Source organism: Passer montanus, unplaced genomic scaffold (genome assembly GCF_014805655.1).
Source record: "Passer montanus isolate IOZ18808 unplaced genomic scaffold, ASM1480565v1 scaffold66, whole genome shotgun sequence".
Classification (NCBI taxonomy): domain Eukaryota; kingdom Metazoa; phylum Chordata; class Aves; order Passeriformes; family Passeridae; genus Passer; species Passer montanus.
This window is the reverse complement of record NW_024371704.1, coordinates 5,146,775-5,161,770: the sequence shown is the minus strand read 5'-3', so window position 1 is coordinate 5,161,770 and position 14,996 is coordinate 5,146,775. Positions and strand designations below refer to the sequence as shown.

At 38.7% G+C, this 14,996-nt stretch overlaps 1 protein-coding gene across 1 annotated transcript in view; it reads right to left on the bottom strand.

Moving 5' to 3' along the window:
- Positions 1-14,996, bottom strand: part of COL3A1 (collagen type III alpha 1 chain) — a 49,556-nt gene that overhangs the window by 21,052 nt on the left and 13,508 nt on the right. Inside the window, exons 2-12 of the mRNA XM_039728692.1 lie at positions 9,926-10,131; positions 8,496-8,534; positions 7,835-7,951; positions 6,189-6,260; positions 2,956-3,021; positions 2,317-2,370; positions 2,043-2,096; positions 1,250-1,303; positions 1,039-1,092; positions 643-696; positions 121-165 (exon numbers count right to left, since the gene is read on the bottom strand). Of these exons, the coding sequence (XP_039584626.1) occupies positions 121-165; positions 643-696; positions 1,039-1,092; positions 1,250-1,303; positions 2,043-2,096; positions 2,317-2,370; positions 2,956-3,021; positions 6,189-6,260; positions 7,835-7,951; positions 8,496-8,534; positions 9,926-10,131 (815 nt within the window). The remainder of the gene's footprint in view (positions 1-120; positions 166-642; positions 697-1,038; positions 1,093-1,249; positions 1,304-2,042; positions 2,097-2,316; positions 2,371-2,955; positions 3,022-6,188; positions 6,261-7,834; positions 7,952-8,495; positions 8,535-9,925; positions 10,132-14,996) is intronic.

Sequence of the window (14,996 nt, the reverse complement as noted above, 5' to 3'; positions counted from 1 at the left end):
GCTGAGCAAAGAGACATTGCTCTTATTTGTATAACTCACTATGGTCCACTGTATGTGGTAATTAAAATTAAAAGGATCAACTCAGCTAACATTTAAACACTCCAGGATGCACATATTTACCGGTTGGCCTGGTGCTCCATTTACTCCAGGAAGACCAGTTTCACCCTGTTACAGAGAAAAAAAAAACAATGAACTTTGGTGAGAACATTTTTTGGTTTATTCAAGGGAAAGAAACACAGAAAAAAGCCCAATTTGCTATCCCTTTCTGTGGGGCGCTGAGTGTCCTCAGCATGAACTGAGTTCTGAGAAGTGTAAACAAGTGTCAAATCAAAAATTAAACAGGAAATAAAAATTAGAAAGACTCAAAAGACTCAACCACAAAAGCTTTCAAAATACTATGCAGGAAAGTCAGATGACCAAGGCTTGTCTCTTCATTTTGGTATCCCATGTTTATTATGGCTGGAAAACTGGGACATGAATGTCTAACTCCTTTGGAATGGTTTGTATTCTTTTCATGGAGGTATTAAATGGATTTCTTTATTGCTTATTATATTTTTATAATTGTTTAAGATGCAAAGGACAGATATACAACAAATAATGGGGTCATTACCTATTTAGAAAGATGACACTCTAGATTTTTACCTTTGGACCAGGAGCACCACTGTCACCTTTGGCACCATCTTTTCCATCAAAACCCTGTGGGAAAGTAAAACCATATCTGTGAATTGTATTCCTCCTGCATTCTGGAAAACTTGATTCCTCTTGGCAAAATATTAAGCCCCCAAAAGAGACATATTTTCAATAATGAGTGCTATCAGCTGTTGGAACCCTTTTTGGCATTAGTGATGGAGCTCTGCAACTGAGGCAACCAGAAAAAACTTGAATCTTTGTTATGGAAGTTCAGATGACATTGTGCAGAAATTAACTTTAATTCTGTGATTCAGTCTTGGAAATGATGACTGGAAGATCACAACTCTGCAACACCATCATTCAAGGAGAGTAACAGACTCAGCTATAATCAATATATTCAATACTTACTCGTTGGCCTTTCATCCCAGGCATTCCAGGCATTCCAGGGTGTCCTTTGTGACCCTAAACACATAAATATAGAAAGATTAATAAATCATGCACTTATTGTATGAAGAACACAAGCCATTGTTCACTGTGTGTCATGTTCACTTGACTAACTTGATATGGGAAAACAAAACCTATGATTAGAAGAGCATTGTTATTGGGAGATTTTCCATACCGGTAATCCAGGGATTCCACGATCTCCATTCCTGCCTGGTCTTCCTGGTTCTCCCTGTTGAAAGAAAGATTTTTTTTTAGTGTTTTGTTATTGATTGACTTACTGGCAAAGCACCAGTTGTGGTAGAACAAAGTGAGTTGGAATAAGCAGGTGAAACTTCCACAAAAGACAGTGGTGGTCTTGCAAATCCTCTCAGGGTGACAGTTCACTCTGTCACTGCCTTCTGGAAAACAACTGCCAGGATTTATAAACTCAGCCTTTAACAAGATTCTAGTTGATTTCTAAGTTACTTCAAGATAACGTTTAGCAAGAGATGATCCCAGAAAACTTATATTTCTTAGTAAAACACTCAAAATGGACACAAGCTGTATGTTTGCACCTTGGCTGGTACTCCACCTGTTCAGGACTTCCAGCTGTGCCACAGACAATGGTGTCAATGGCTCTAAGTCCCATAGTAAGATTTCAAGGGAGCAGAAAGCTACCACTACTGTTTGATTTTCTTTATAACTGCTAATTTATTTTGCATCAAATAAATAGCATGTTTCATGCTTATGTGTTTTGGTTTTTTTTAAATCAATAAAATTGCCTACTAAAATTGAACCTTTTAAGGAATGAACAATTAGACTTATGTAAGCTAAATTTACTTTCTCAAAGTCATGTTGTCGAATGGAGAAATAGGGAGATGATAAAAATTCTCAAATGCAATAACATTAATGTCCTCTGTTGTCTTGCAACTTAATGAACTTTTTTTATTCCTATTTATTAATAATGGGATGAATAATAGTGAACTTACATCTTTTCCTGGTGGACCAACTGGGCCTATCATTCCAACAGGGCCTGGAGGTCCCTGTAGAAAAGTAATTATTATTAACTCCAATAATAAAAAATATTAAGTCTTTTTCAAGCTAAAAATGCATTAGGCATCATAAATACTTGTACATTTGACATGCATCATAACAAAAAACTAGGATAAACTGCAAAATTTCCATTCACTGCAGAGGTGACACAGATTCATGCTTTTAAAGTCATGTCTTTAGCATACACAGTGATACTGAATGGGTACATACGGGAGGGCCAGGTTGTCCTGGTTCTCCAGGGGAGCCCTGGTATCCAGCAGAGCCCTGGAATGCAGCAAAAAACTCAATTAAGATGTGAGCAGCTACATGCACCATGCCATGGTCCAGTTATATTTTATAATCTTGTAATTGTCAAGAAAAATACAGTCAAATCAGTCAACAAGTGACCAAAGGTGAAATTACCAGAAACAGGTAGAACATGCCTCCATGAAAACAGAATTAACCTGCTCCTCTAAAAGGAGATGGATGTTGAAAAACTCAGACCCTTGGTGTGTTCACTGAATGTGTATCCCACTTTCCTTTACCTCCTGTTAATTTTTTGTAAGGATAGACATTTGGGAATGTCAACAGGATGTCAGGCAGTGGCATGTCTTCAAATAATGTTGACTGACACCCCATGGACTTGCAGAAATCTCAAGGGGTACACAAAGATTTAAGCCAGCACAATACATTGACCTCAGGTCTTGAGTCTTGGTGATGGTACAGCCCAAGATGACATTTATGCATAAAATTCTTCAGCATAGTATCCAGTTTTATCAGTTGAAAAGGTGCTTAATATTTATGACAGGGAAAAGGAGGAGCTCATATAAAAGAATACAAGATGATTATGAGAAGATTAATGTTACTTACAGGGGGACCTGCATGACCAGGTGGGCCAGGGGGGCCACTGGGGCCAGGGGGTCCTGGAAAGCCACTCTACAGCATAGATTAAAAAACAGTAGTTACATTAATGTAATATAGCTATGAAGCTTAATATAGCTGCAATAGCCATGAATAACTGTGAAATAAACGTTTACATAATTAGTTCAGAGAAAAATCCTCAGTGACCTGCACTTGGTGCAGTAAAAAGGAAGCAGCAGTATATTCACACAGTGCTGAAGAAATACATTTTCTAGTTGTCCCTTCAGAAAAGGCTTCACTGGGTTGCTCCTTGCATGCTTGGCTAAAATACTCCCAAAGGTATTTTCAGAGCTGCAGCTTTTCATTTTTGAGTCACTACTGCCCTTTTCTAGACCCCAGGGACATGTTCAGAACCCTGATTTTCAGCTGCCTGAAGGGGAAGAATAGAAAGTACAACTGAATTTGTTAGACAGAGAAAGTGAGTGTCAGCTTCTCTTCCATGTAACTGAGCTTAATTAGCCCAACATTAGACTCCTCATGACTTAGAGATACACTGAATTAAGGCCATACTTTTGCTGTAGTCAGCAAGGCAAACATTTTCACCACTCAAATATTTTCTGAACTTTAACAATACTAAGCTATAAGAAAAAAATGAGGTCTGGACTAATCAAAACCTCAATATTTCTACTTCTTGTAGCAACAACCACAAAAGTATTTGATACTGCAAAACAGAAAACAGAAGTTAGCACAGTGGTCTACTGCAGCTATAGGGGGTTCTTTAAAAGAAAACTGTTTTTAAAATAAACTCTTCATGCGTGTCCTACAGCCAACAGAATCACATATATGGATGATATGAGGATCACTGTGTGCTGCAGTACTGGCAGAATATTCCATAGTTAATATTGCATGGAATGTGTTTCATGGGATATTGTCATATTGAGTCAGAAAAAGTATTGTATTACAATTTTATCAACCAATTTTTCATAATACAAGATTATCAGTATTACTGTACTAAACTAGCATATATAGGACAGTACCCTACTATATTACAAAAATAAATAATAGTAGTTCACAGTTGTCTTTTGACTAAAAAACAGAGACATTTTAATATTTGCTATTTTCTAAGAGACAAGTACAGCAAGAGCCAGAGCTGTGAGGGTTTGGGAAATGGGGCTGCTTCTGATCTGTGAATATAATGAGCAGTGCCTATTAATTTTTAGAACTCATTTGGTATAAAGTAGCTAATAGATCCAACCAGAATTAAAGCCATCAACCCATCAATAACAATCAATCAATTATATGGCTATAAACAAGTGAGATATAATCTTTTTCAAGTTACACACTGAGGATATAAACTGATAGTTAGGGTGTGCTTGCTGCTAGAATCTCCAGATTCTGAACAGATGAGCATCCTCCAGTTAGAGAATGTGCACTGGTGGAAAGAGACAAAGACAATACATGGAGGTTACACGGGCAAGGGAAGAGGAACTGTGATGTAAAGCACAAAACCAGTCTACAAGTGGTGTAAAGCCATGGGAATGAATGCAGCAGTGGAGAGATGTGTGACTGGGGAAATACCAGGCATGGTAACCACACACAGCCAATATTGGTACTGTATTTTATTATTTTGGTAATATTCCAATTAAAATTATTTAAGTTTGGATATTTATTAATTAGGTGTATTTAAATTCAATTTGAAGAATTTATAAAATAATAAAGAAATTGGTCTACATAATGAAAATTATAAATGCTATTTAGTAATTTCAGCCACATCTGCCTGCAACTGCTGGCACTTTGAGGTCATGTATGCTGTGATGCAATATAAAAGCCCTTAGGACCTGAAAATATACAGGCAACCCTGTATATGTTCCAGGGTGCTCAATAAAGTAGTTTGGTGGGGTTTTTTTAACCCAAATCCAGGAGTCAGAGCACAAGAAATCACTAATCACTTCCAGGGAAAATGCCAAAACAGAGAGGAGTTAACCAGAGTTGTTAGCTGAAGGTGCCTCTGTTATCTGTCTGGTTCAGCACATCCCAAATTAAGACACCAAGCAGCAGACTGTAGATGGTATGACAGCTGTGGGTGAAAACGGTGAGGAGTGGATATGAATCAATGAATAAACAAGGACAAAAGTGGATGGTTGAAGAAAAATGCATGGATGATCATATTAGCAAGTGAAAGAGGTAGAAATAGATTAAAATAAATGTGAGAAAATGATGGCTATATTTCAGGAAAAAGAGCTGTTGTGATTAGTAAACCTTATTTCACAAGATGGTTGAATGGAATTCCTCTCCTCCCTCCATTTTCTTGGAACTGCCTTACTATGCTACAAGGTGTGATACCCAAACCATGTTATGCAGAATTGGGCTGAAAATAGAATTGGGCAGAATTGGCTGAAGCACAGCCAATTTCCAGTAGCAGCAATTCACCACACCCCCTATGTAGCAGGTTGCCTGAATGAAGAACACTTCATGTGGAATATCTCTAAATCCCAGTGCCTAGAAGGAGAATCATGAAGTGCAACATTCAGATTTGTATTACACATGAAGCATAGCTCAGGTACAACTCTTTGAGGCAGTCCATGCTTTTTTTCTCTTAAAAATCTGAAAATCTTGGACCAGGTCTAGCAGGCAAATACAGCACCCTTAGTACACAGTCTGAGTAGCTGTGGTTAAAAAAATGGTAATTGTGAAAATAAAAAGTGAAAATATTTTGAGTTTTGGAAGGAATAATGTTTGTAAGAAGGATTTACTCACTTGTTATCAGGCAAGTTTGAATTGTGGAAAAGTTAGCATGTATGGAATATCATACCACGTGTAGACAAATTTCACTGAGTGGGTGAAGGAAGATTAAAGGCAGTGGAAGAAGTAAAAATTGCTGGAAGGGAGGAAATTAGTGGGAGAATATCAAGCAGATAAATGAGGAATGTACATGAGACAGAAAGGGAAAAATGTTTAGGTAGTGTAAGAAGGTGAATCACAGAGAGAGATCAGGAAAAGTAAGGTAAGAAACTGAAGAAAGAAAGCAAAAAATAAAAAAATACAGATGATCTATAGCTACTTTCTAGAATAGTGTTGGTGAACAAACTGGTGCCTTTTCAACTTGCAGGCAATATTGAAATGAAAACTTATATATTGTTAGATTAAAATCAGAATACATACACACTCAAGGTATAATCTATGAGCAGAAAATGTGCTCTTTAAAAAGAAGAAAGGACAGAAAAAAAGCTTTATCATCTTACAATGGGTTGTGGGTACCCGATACCAGCTCCACCAGCCTTCACATCATAGGAGTCATACTGTGGAGAAAAACTCTATAAAAGAAATAAAGAAAAAAGAGAGAGGAAAAAAAAAAATGTGATTGCTACAAACCAAATAAGTATTTTTTACAGTGGTACAGCAAATGCATGAAAACAACTAATTTGTATCTGAGCAGTATTAGCTGGACCTAAAGCTGCCATATATTTACATAAGAGAAGCTCCGGCAGTGTCTTCCTTCTGAGGTCATGGTGACATTAGCTCCCTAGGCTGGGCACATCCATTTTTCTTCTTCACAGCTGGGCCTCAGCTGAACCACAAATTTACCTTTCTCTCTCCTTTTACTCCGGTTTGACTCCTTCTTAGCTTCTTTCCCCGTTTTCTCTGTCTCTCTTCTGTTGGACCTAGCTCTCACTCAAGGAAGTTGATGAAATATTTTCTGTTGCACTAAAGAGCACAGCTGTTTATTATTATCATTTTCCTGATTTCTTTTACCTGTGCCTAACGAATGACTCATTTCACATGAGCAGACAGTCAAATGATGTGCATTAGTGCAATGATGCCTTATTGGCCCACAGCTGGTTGAGCAGGAAGGGTTGAACCTGTACTGTTCCCCCAAAGCACCATGGATCCAGCTCCTGCACTAACTAGGTGTAAGAGTCCTGTGTTCCTGATCTTCCTGTCATGATGCAAAAGCACATCTTTGATACAGGAAAGGGATAATTCATGAATGGGAGGATAATTCAGCCTGTTTTCCTCTCCTGTGTTTGCCTCTCCAAACCCCAAACCAGTGTCACAGGTGCCCACTGGGACTGGTAAACTGACCAACAGCTCAGTCCTGCAGAGGCAATCCCTTTCAGGATTAAATAAAAACAAGACATCTTTCCTCACTTCCTGGCTTACCTAGGAGTGGGAAGCATATATGGAAGCTATAATCAGTGTATTCAAAAGTAGCAATTGTTTTAACATACAATTTTCATCAGCTTTGTGCTAAAGAAATCCCATCTTGTAAACCTGGGCTTGGTGGCCTGCATGGATGACAACGTCACCCTGTGACAAAGCACTGCCTGGGGCTCAGTGCTAATAAACTTCAGTTACAATCAGCTTCTTGCTGGATATGCCCAGCTCTTCTGAAGTGACTTCAGTGAGCATTCAGTGAGCCAGAAATAAAGACATGACAAATAGTACTTGCATGGCACTTCCCTTCCAGCAGAGGAGCAGTGCTTCAGTCTAGTCTCCTCGGAATGTTCTGTTATTAAACATGAATTGATGAAATACAGGAAAGTAGGAGACTTCCAGAACAATCAAGCTTATGGGGAAATCCTCCGTCACACTGTTTGTGATCTGATAATTTCTGAGTTACCAGAGTCCTTCAGCATATCTGCCCCCAAAAGTTTTAAAAAATAAGGTGAGGCAGAGATTTGATTGCACTCCAGAGAAATTTTATGGACAAACCCCCAAAACAACAGCAAACTCCCACCTACCACCCAGCTCTGTTTTCCAAAGGCACAAATGGGATGGATGCCACAGAAAGCAAAGCACCTGGGAAGGTGCAAGGGACAGGTGCCTACAGCATTGCTTTGCATGGCTCTGAGCACCAAGGTAGAAGCTGAAGATAACAATGACTTACACCTCCGCTTATACTGGGACACGACTGGCAGATTCCAGGGGGGCCAGGAGCTCCAGGGCTCCCTGGCTGTCCTGGTGGGCCAGGGGGACCATTTCTGCCTGGAACTCCAGGAGAACCCTGCAAAGACACAAACAGAGCAGATACAGATGTTGTCACTTTCCTCCAACTGCAAGGACATTGAGGGACAAACCTTTCCATTTGTAACCGAGGCTGTGTGTCTGGGGTGGGAAACCTCTCCTCTACAAGGCCACAACCAAACATTCAGGGAACACAGACAAAATTCCCACAAGGAAACACCTGGCTAATGGAACCTTATTACAACTCATATATAATCAAACACATCAGAAATATTTAGCAGTTCAGTTCCTGAACCTGAAATTATTTCTGCTAGTAGAGTCTTAAAGATTTTTTTTCCTCCTTCTGTAAAGAAATAAAACGTAACAAATGTGTTAGTGTTTGGACTAAACTCTGCATTCTTTCAGTTTAAATTTTTGAGAGTGTTGTTGAAACTAAAGTTCTACTTCAAAATAACTATATAGTACAGTCTTGCTGCAGACAGTTCAGACATCAATGAAAGCAGGATATCTTGGCAGCTTGAAGGGGATATACAGCACTAGAAGTATGGGGTCCTTAAGGGAAAAAAAAACAAAACTGCACTTACAGGGTCTCCCTTGGGGCCTCGGCTGACTACTCCAGGAGTCTAAAAAAAAAAAAGAAAGGTAATTAAATAAAAAAACAGAATCAAAATAAAACAATCAAATTGCACACAAACAAGAGCAAAACGCTTAAACATTTGATATAGTTTTCTCACATGAATTCCATTAATGCTTATTCAGTATTTAAATATTTCATATTTAAAAGCTGTAGGTTTTATGGTCAGTCAATCTACTATTGCTTGGATCATTCATAGAATTACACCTACCTTAGAGGCAAAAGAATGGCACTAATGAAGTCAGTACAGCTTTGCCATTGAGTGTGATGGGGACAGAATTCCACTGTGGAATGCTGTGACAGTTTTCTTGTGTCCTTGAGCTAATGAGCTAAAATGAACTAATTTTAAATTCTCATATCTACTACAATTTATTTATTTTTTCAATTAATAATTCAGTTACATGTTACTATTTGGATTTTCAATTTTTGTGTTCAGCTGCTACCTTCAGTAGCAAAGAATATTCAGCTGAAATGATCTTGGATCTTTCAAGATTGCATTTCCCTATACACCACCCAAGGTCATCAGGACAGCTTCCAGTGGCCTGACCAATCTCCTGGAGATTTAAGTACACCTCCCTCTCTTGTGTTCAGAAACTCATCAGTTCTGGGGTTCCTGATAATGGAGAACATGTGAATTCTTCCCCCAGCCTCTCTCTTTGATGTAGGAGTTTGGTCAGGATTTTTAATGTGTCTGTGGGAACCTGGGTACTTTAACAGAACCTCACAGATCTTTAACACTGGTGAAATGTACAGATAAGCTGACAGCTCAGTATAGCTGGCTCACTCACTGGAAGGCAGGTTGCTTGGCATGTACTAACAGTCTTGATTTTCCTGAGGCTAAGTTGCTCTAACTGGTTTGTATAATGTTGGTGACTATAAAAACATGGTGATAAATTAGGTATGTACAGTATAATCACCTTTCTCTTACAGGGAATGAAGTCAGAAATAAGCCTGCAAAAGGAAATTCACCCTGTGATGATGTAGAACTGAGTTGATAAGAAATGCAGACTCAGAGATGCTATGAAAGTTCTCTAATTTTCTTTGACTCTGTGTTGGCATTATTTTCATGGATATGGATTGAGTATGAAGTCAAAAATAAGGTGTTTCCATTATTCCTATGGTTTTCCATAAAATGAAAAATGTAATGCCTAGTTGCATCCCTCTGTCACTTTCTAGTATTTTGGTGCCTGTTGTCTACACAAAACTGAGTTAGAAGACTTGTTGTTATCAGCTGCATTGTCCATCCCAGGTAGTTACCTAAATTCAGAAAGTGGCATTGAAAACAAAAGCATTTAAGAACATCTAAGCCAAAATGAACTGAGGATGACATGCATCAAGAAGGCAGCAAGACCAAAGAAACAACAGTAAGAATAAACTTACTCTTGGAGGTGGTGTTGTTGTTTGTGGACAGACTGGACAGCACTCTCCAAAAGGGATCTCTGGGTTGGGGCAGTCCAGCTCCTGATCATCACAGATGATGTCATCGCAGAGAACAGATCCCGAGTCGCACACGCAGATTTGGCATGGCTCTGGTTTCCAAACATCCCTGTCAGCATACTCCTGCCCAAGATGGGTACATCCTGTGACTGGAAAGAGAGACAAAATTGTGTTGGATATTATTTCAAATGTGTTTTCCAAACTACAAATGAGTAACATGAAAGCTGTTGGATAGTTTGTTTGGTTTCCTGGTTCATGCGTGTGAAGTAAAAGGCTAAATGCTGCTCTTCAGGCACTGGGGGATCTGTTACATTAATTGCAGAGTCTGCTCTGAGTTTATAAACAGACATCAGTGGAAACCTCCTGGAGCTGAGTCAAAGCCCAATTAAATCTCTGATAATCTTCTGCCTTGAGTAATTTTAGTGTCAGACTGAGTTGCTGTCTAATTAACAATCGAATTCTCTGCTGCAGCTAAAGAGTAAACGTGCCTAAGCTCTCCAGCAAGAGTTCCACTGGCCCCGTGTGCCAACAGGAGCATTTGCACATGGATGTGGAATTAGCCATCTGTCCAGCACCAACCCCTGTCTCCAGCATCTTGCATTAATAGCTGCCACCAAGGGGTTTCAAAGAGTTTTTTGAAAGCCAGCGTATGTGACAGATCTGAAAGAACGCTCACATTAATTGCCCAAATGATTTGCAATTATTGTATCACCTGGCCTGCTCAAATGTTACAAGTGTCTTTTTTTTCAGAAAAAAAAGATTGTTCATCTGTAACATTCATGGCTTTGTGAATTCCTTCAGCAGCTGTTTTACTGATCAAACTTTTTAGAGACTATGAATATGAAAAGACAAAATCTGCCTTGACACATTAAATTTTGGCTTGGTATTTTCTTAGGTTAGAGACTATGAATATGAAAAGGCCGACAAAATCTGCCTTGACACATTAAATTTTGGGTTGGTATTTTCTTAGAAAAACATGATCCAGAAAGCCAGGTCATTTAAGAACCCAATAAAAAATAACACTAAGAGCATCTAATTTGAGTTTTACAAGCTCATTTTAAGTTTTGTAGATGTTATTAGAAGTCTTAGATTGCAAACATAACTATCACTGAATGTCATGAATAATTTAATAAGATTTTATTTCATGGATAATGAAAAATAATTCAGTTTATAAAACCAACATTCTGGAGAAAGAACTATTTTTGTGTCTATATAATTCTTAAAACTTTAATATGAGGGTAATTTACCTACTATGCACCAACCTTCAAAAAGAAAAACAAAATGACAAAAGATGTAATTCAAATCTCTGACATTAAAATTGCCCCTGGCTCCAGGCAGAAATTTCTGAATATCATCAAATTGTAATGGCCACAATTATCTAGTATGAGACTGAGCCCAAATTTCTTGCAGTTTGTTCCTATGGATTATGTAGTCCCTTTTTTTCCCCTCCCTCCATCTTTAATCTCGGATTTTATCTTTCCACTACATTAGCACCCTGGTCTCTTTTTTCCCTTTTTCTTCCTCTCTGTATTTGTGGGTGTGTATTCCCATTCCACACCAATGTTCTTTGGCAATGTGCACACTTAGATGTGTTTCCTCTCTTCTCATGCTTCCTCTGCATTTCACCTTTCCCATAACATGTAACTTCCCTTTCCATCTTCTGCAAATCTTTTTATTTTGTACCTGAGCAGGTCTCCTTCTTTATTACCACGTGCTCAACTGAGGTTAAGTTGCCCCTGCTCCCTGCCCTCTTTCTCATTCAGCTGGTTTTTCTTGGTCACATTGACACATTTTCCTCTATTTCACCCATGAAATTAATTATCTCCTACAAGCTCTGGAAGGGCAATGGGGAATACAATCTTGCCTCCCTGAGGGGAGAGCCAGAATACAGATCTTGGGGCAGAGCATTGCATGGGACAGGAGGGTTTACTTTCCCAGTTTCAATCCTACTACAGGCTGTCCATGTCCATGCACACCATCTTGTGTTATTTTTGCACTTGAATTTGAAAAGAAGGAAAAGAAGGAAAAGAAGGAAGTTTTGCACTTTAATTGTGTATAAGTTGTGCAACTTGTGTATAAGTTTTGCACTTTAATTTCAAAAGAAGGAAAAGAAGGAAAAGAAGGAAAACGTTGACTTGTTAAGGCTGGTACTCCTTGTGGTTGAGTTGATTTGGACCACTATCTTGATTAGAACAACAAATCTTCAAAAACCCTTTCCAGAAATTTTCAAGCCAATATTTTTTTCTTTGCCCAATATCAAGCTGGGATCCAGTATTTTACTTTCCTTTGACAACACAAAAATTGTTAACATGGAAAACCTTCCAATGGCATATGAAAACTCATTCCCCTCAGACATTCTCTATCACTTAGAAACTCAGATTTTCCTTTTCTGCCCCTTTTGGGCCTCTCTAGAAACTTCATATTGTGCTCAAGAGAGATGGAGAGGAACGGCTCATTTGCAGGACAGCCTCTTCCCCACACCCACATGTCACAGGGTTATGGCATCAGAGGATGCTGCTTCAATGGACCTAACACTGTCTACCTCCGAATAGGGTCTAGACCTCCTTCCTTAATCTGCCAAGCTAGAGCTAGTCTCTAAAAATGTTGCTTGCCTTCCCAGTTCTCACCCCACAGAACCATATCCACAGATCCCAGGTAAATAAGCTGATTCTCTGCTTTGTTAGGTGCTGACTGTTTCTGCAAGAAACATTTTCCTCCTTTTCACAAACCAGGATCTTGCTGTGGGCACTTAGGGAAAAAACAGGCTGCCCAGTCTTGACAAGGCTAATGACAAATGTTTCCTGACAAACAGGAAGGCTGAAACGTAGAAGTGAAGGATTATGAATGAAATCTTTATAGCCCCTGAAGTGACTCAAGAGAAAAACCAAATCATAGAGTGGCTTGTTGCACATGTGAAACCCTCGAAAGCTGTGTGCTGTGGGAGGCAGAGCCTCAGCAGAGCTGCTGGGGAGGTTGGAGCCTGTAAGGCATCCTGAAGGAGTGGTTGCACCCTGGAGAGCATCCACATCACCCAGAGTAATGGCCTACTCAGCTGTCACTCTGCTTCAGATGCACCCTGGAGAGCATGGATGGACACAGATCCACATCATCCAGAGCAATGGCCTACTCAGCTGTCACTCTGCTTCAGCACCTACCAGCTCCACAGGTCAAAATGCTCTTTTCATTTGGAACTATAATAAGGAAAGGGAGAAATTCCTTTTTTCTAGGGCAAGTCATAATTGTTAAATAAAAACACCATAGTATGGACCTAAAAGAACCTAATATTGTTACTATTTGCACTTGTATATACAGTTATATTAATTGCATACACATATAAAGAGATGCATAGCATACATACTTTTCTATACCCAGAAGATATGTTTCATTAATTGTAACATTCTGATTTTCAGCTCCCAATATCACTTTCTCAGCCTTTCAAAACCACATATTTTTTTAACTATGTGTTTAAAGCAACAAGGTCCTTATTTACTAGGAAATTCATATCCAAGGATTTGAACCTTCCTATGCCAACTTTTTCATAACTCTTACTTCTTTTTCATTAATGTCTTTTATTGTTTTGTTGTTTTCAGAGATGTAATCTTTCTGCCTTACAGCATAGAGGGCAGTTCCAATGAGGAGCAGAAAAAGGCCATCTTTCCCCTGTTTTTCACTGCTAGTTAATAAAGATTCTGTTTTCAAGACAGAAGCAGAGTCTTTCCTCAGTGCCCAATTTTTTACATGGTGAACACTCACCTGACATATATTATTCAACAATATCAATAAAAAACATGGAAATTTAAAATATGTCACAATGACCGATAATTTTACATGAATAAGGAAATAAAGGAGATTTCACTGCATTTTTACAAGCTTGTCATTCAGTTATGCTACAGTAGATGGCATCATTTAACAGGAAGAAGACAAAAATGTGAAGACATATGGCTATAATGATATTCATATTTGCTTCTAACTTTCTGGACATTGTTAAACGAATTAAGAAATAAGCTGGGAGAGCTGCAATGAAAACTGCTGTGGCCTTTGGCAGAATGAAAGTATTAAATAGATTTCCAAAGGAAACTTACATCTGGGAAGACTTAGGGTGTTAAAGACACCCCCTCTGTGCTCAGATGTAGATCTGTGTGTCAGCATGTTATGACATAATGCATTTTGCATTGCTCATAAAGATTAACTGTTAGTTCCAAAATCCTTTGGAAAGCTGATTTGTGCTAAAGCACTGGTGAGTAACATGTAGGAATAATGAGGTTATAAAAAAGCTGACTTGTCTGCTTCTAGACTTGTGGGATAACAGCCACATACTTGCCTTAGCCAGCTTTTCATATTGATTCCTAAACATACTCATTACCCTGAGATTTAAGAAACATTAGATCTCAACAGTATTTGTCTATGGCAATGCACACTCTTATTCTTCCTCCCAAAGCCCCACATGTGATGGCTGTACAGCACTTCACTTCTGCGGCACTTACTGCAATGCCTTGCTGGAAGTCCTGTCAATCTCTAGTGCACTGTTATAAAAGTTTAATATTTGAAAGCCTGAATTAATTGGAATTATGCTGTTTACAGAGCACCCATGTTGTTATAGGTTTTGCTGTATGTAGCACTTCCCTGGGCCAGCCTAAATAGTGAATAAAATAAAAAAAGGCAAGACAATAATTATTGTATGTTGGTTTTAAATTATTTCCCATTCTAGGAAGATTGGCAACTGTCCATAAGCAGACCAATAATGAAAGCTGAAAGGAAAATCACAATTTAGTTCCAAAGGACCTATAAGTGGGGTACATAGAAGAGCCCAAATGTGTGCAAGGGAAAACACAGATGGCCAATGTCATATGGCCTGAAAGATGACAGATGTCATATGGGACGTAATCCCATATGATGTGAAAGGTAACTTATTATCACATGAGAATCTGACCTGCTCTGTAGTTGGTTTTGGCTTTGCATTTGTGCAAGCACCATGATCATGACTTAACCACAATTTTATGGCAAAAGGAAAAAA